This window comes from Trichoplax adhaerens, genomic scaffold (assembly GCF_000150275.1).
Source record: "Trichoplax adhaerens TRIADscaffold_10 genomic scaffold, whole genome shotgun sequence".
NCBI lineage: Eukaryota > Metazoa > Placozoa > Uniplacotomia > Trichoplacea > Trichoplacidae > Trichoplax > Trichoplax adhaerens.
Window position 1 is genome coordinate 662659 of NW_002060952.1, and position 4004 is coordinate 666662.

General features: G+C 33.0%; 1 protein-coding gene across 1 annotated transcript; it reads left to right on the forward strand.

Annotated features, from left to right (window-relative positions):
* Positions 1-2982: 2982 nt before the first annotated feature.
* On the forward strand, positions 2983-3456 carry TRIADDRAFT_29433 (uncharacterized protein; the record flags this gene model as incomplete). Its single annotated transcript, XM_002115212.1, has 1 exon — positions 2983-3456. A coding segment is annotated over one exon (474 nt), but the record flags the coding sequence as incomplete, so codon positions are not given.
* Positions 3457-4004: the final 548 nt, after the last annotated feature.

The window sequence follows — 4004 nt, forward strand, 5'->3', positions numbered from 1 at the left end:
GTATCTGATTTTATGCTGATCTATTTGTAAAGATATGCATCTAATACGACAGCCATATTTCCTTTATAATTTTTGATTTCCTCTATACTTTTTATTCTATGTGTCTATATGTACGCATATGCATACATATAAACAAATATCTATTTTTTTATCCCCTATTCTCGTATTGTCCTCTATCATAATTTGTTATTATTAGCTATTGACTCGAGAGTTACACAACTTTACTTATTGGATTGAATAAAATGTGCTGTTGAAAATCGATTAATTGAATCAATATTTTTCTTCCTTCTCTGTCTTTACCGTTGCTTTGACTAACTTAATTTGATAAAGTTAATATCTTTATTTTGATAGCCTAATGTTGTACTACACTATTTACGTTGATTTTAACTATATTGTCGTTTTCTATCTAGAAATAGATGGAAATTGATTCCATTTAGGTAGATATTATGTCGTGCTATTTGCTTGTTGCTAATTTAATTCAATGTAGTCTGATTTCTAAGACAATCGTCCAAAATCTCGACAGGTTTTCTCCTTGTCTTTCTTTGGTGGTACACTACTCTATCTTTGATTTATTATCCCTGTCACGATGATATAACGTAGATAGAGATAAAATAAAATAATCGAATTAAGAAAGAATGACAAATACAATTAAATAGAATAAAAGAAGGGTACACCAAAGTGAATCACCTGGCCTACAGTGTGGTTTATAGTATTATCAATGATAGAGTAAGCAAACAATACAGTGTAGAATCAAATTAGTTGAAAGAATTCTCTAATGCCCACCTAGCTTTTTGAACCCTTAGTCCTTATCTCTTTAGCGTAATTTTTAGTTTAGCTATGAAAGGATAATAAAAGAAAAGGTATAAAAGACAGGTTCTAAATTCTATTGAAATACGTGTGAGAGAATGAAAGAATAGAAATCAGTTAGCAGGAGGTGTGGGTGGTAGTTATCGGCAGGAGATAGAATAATGCAACTTTTAAAAATATAAGCAAGTTAATTGAATAGCCAATTCTATTTTTTGTTGGCATCAATACGCACATGTTGTACGTCAATTTGATAGATGGTTATATAATTCCAACGTACAGTTCAAATTCTTTCATTTACTCAATCACTTCTTGTGATCAGAATCATTTCTAAATCTTTCAACTCTTGGGCTCGCTCTCTATGGACAGTTCTTCTAGCGTTGCAACAACAATATTAGCCATAGCTTGACTTCTTCTTTGACTTTAATTATACATAATTTTGCCTAATTTCTGTTCATTTGAAAATTTTTTTTAACGATCCTATTGGCATTGGTTCGCTATCTATCGTACTACATATCGATTTTGTCAACTGTAATTAAACATTTAACAACATTCTATTTCGATCAATTAGATCATTACACATACTGTTTTAAATACGAAAATTACCTTTATCGTTGTGCTGTAAAATTTACCGATCGGTAACTATCCACTAGACGCTTTAATACCTCTTTCTGCTTTGGAGGCGATAATATACAGAAACGAAAAAGATTTGGAAAAAAATAAAAAATTGATTGCTTTCTCGCAAACCCATCGAAGTATTCAAATTAACACAAGGTAAAAAATGACTTCATTTACGCGTGACTTGAATATCGTAAATTGTTTATCTTATCGTATCTATATTTATGCCGTTATGGTAGTTTTTTCCTTTTATCTATCAAAATTAATTTATCTATTTTTTAATTCTATAATAAATCATTGATGTAATTGCGCCAATGATAATAATGAGTATTTTAACACGATCGACTTGTTTTTTATTGATATTGCGTTAATATTGATATTAGCGGGTTGAATAATAACTAATTTTAACCTAATTTTAGGTTCGGTCATGAAGTAGTGTAGTCATTGTAGTAGTGTTGGCCCAAAATATCATTGGCAAATAGTATTGTAGTTCATGATAGGATTGAAATCGTAAATTCCATCGCATTACGGTCTATACTTGTATTCTTGTTACTTGCCACTTCATAATTTTAAAAGTACGATGAGAAGCAATTAAAATTGAAGAATATCGGCTTAACGTTAGCTCAAACTCCATTGATTTATTATCTTATTAGCTCATCCTATTTAACTATAGATAACAAAGTCGATACTATTTGTATTGATTGATCATTTGAACAATACAGTAGTGAAGGAGAAGGAAGATCCATTTAATAGCAAGTGATACTTTCGGTCTGTTGTTAGTTTACGTATTCAATGTTAATTATGTTAATGAGAATAAGCGCTACATATTATTTCCAATCAAGAACTAGTTATCGATAGGTGAAAAGTATGAGGAATATAGACTCTAACATAAACCCGTACTAGGACTACTGCACTTTACATTTAATTGAAATTTTAGGTTTAAATTTTGTTATTCAAACTCTTTCACATGTATAGAAAAATACTATAGCAAAATTTTCACTTTCAATCAATTTAAAGTTATGGTACATTGTTTACTATATAGGATTACTATCACATTTTATTATTTTTAAATTTCTTTTACCGTATCTTCTTTTGTCTTGTTCGTGTTCACCTTTTGCTGTATCGATAGGATATTTTATGAACAAGCTAATCGGCTTGGACCCATTGAATATAGACATGTGTATTGTGACAGATGTATGATATCTGATAGCTTATTTACTACAGTATTTACTGCACTTTCGCAATCTTCGACTTTTATTAATAAGGACCGTTCTCTATCTTTATATCTTGATCTATGTAGCTTTTCACTAGACGCAAGAGTGAAAAAAATTTTCCAGTATGGTTATTGTAGTTGAAAATAATCCTAACCCATCAATCAATACTTTATCTAATCGTCATAATGATCAACGACGTCAGCAACAACAGCAAACAGATCCGGTGACACAACTTGTAAAAAAGAAAAGATTTAATATTGAAATTGAAGAAGATGATGATGAAACTATTGAAGATGAGCATCCGCTTTGTGATAAGATATCAAATCATGATAGCCGAATTAGAATGATGGAAAATCACCAGCGACAAGTTGGCAATAAAACCAAAGTTAGCGCCGAAAACGATAGCAATGTCGATCCCGATGATAAATTAATAGATGATGCGGCTAGTAGTACAAGTCAAAACAACGACAGTAATAGTAATAACAAAAATACTAAAGGAATTATCCGCAACGAATTTGGTGAGAAACCGCCTTATTCCTATAATGCCTTAATTATGATGGCAATTCGCAATTCAAGCGAGAAACGTTTAACCCTTAATGGTATATACGAATTCATCATGAAAAATTTTCCTTTCTATCGTGAGAATAAGCAAGGTTGGCAAAATTCCATTCGGCATAACCTTAGCTTAAATAAATGTTTCATTAAGGTACCACGAAGTTACGATGACCCTGGCAAAGGAAACTACTGGATGTTAGATCCTTCAAGTGAAGATATGTATATCGGTGGTACATCAGGTAAACTACGACGCCGATCATCTAGTCGCCGTATGAGAACATTCGCTCATTCACCAGTATCTGCAATGGCTGACTATTTGCAATACGGTGCTGCTGGTCTTTCTACTCTATCCCGATCTCCGTATTGGCCTGGTTTACATTCCGCTTATTCATCACGTATTTGTAGTCCGGCAGTTTATCCTACACATACGCCAACATCTCATCATCCTAACCAACACCTTACATCATCTCCATACCCAGGCTATCCACCTAATCCGGCACATCATCATCGTGTTGCAGCAGCTGCTCTGCTGGCACCTTCATCAGTTCCGTCAATCCAATCACCAGCGGTTTATTCTCACTACTCTCATCCCATGATTAATTCATCTGTTATGGCAACTCCCAACTTAACTAAATCAAATAACGAGTTACCAGTTGACAGATTAATTTCTGTTGGCTCGTCTGCCGTAGTTAAACCTTCCAGTTTAGCTTACAATCAAAGCGCAAGCCCATCATTAATGGCAGGCACACCGCCAAAATATAGCCTGCAAATTCCACCAGTTTATCCATACCCATCGTCCTTACCTATGAAAGA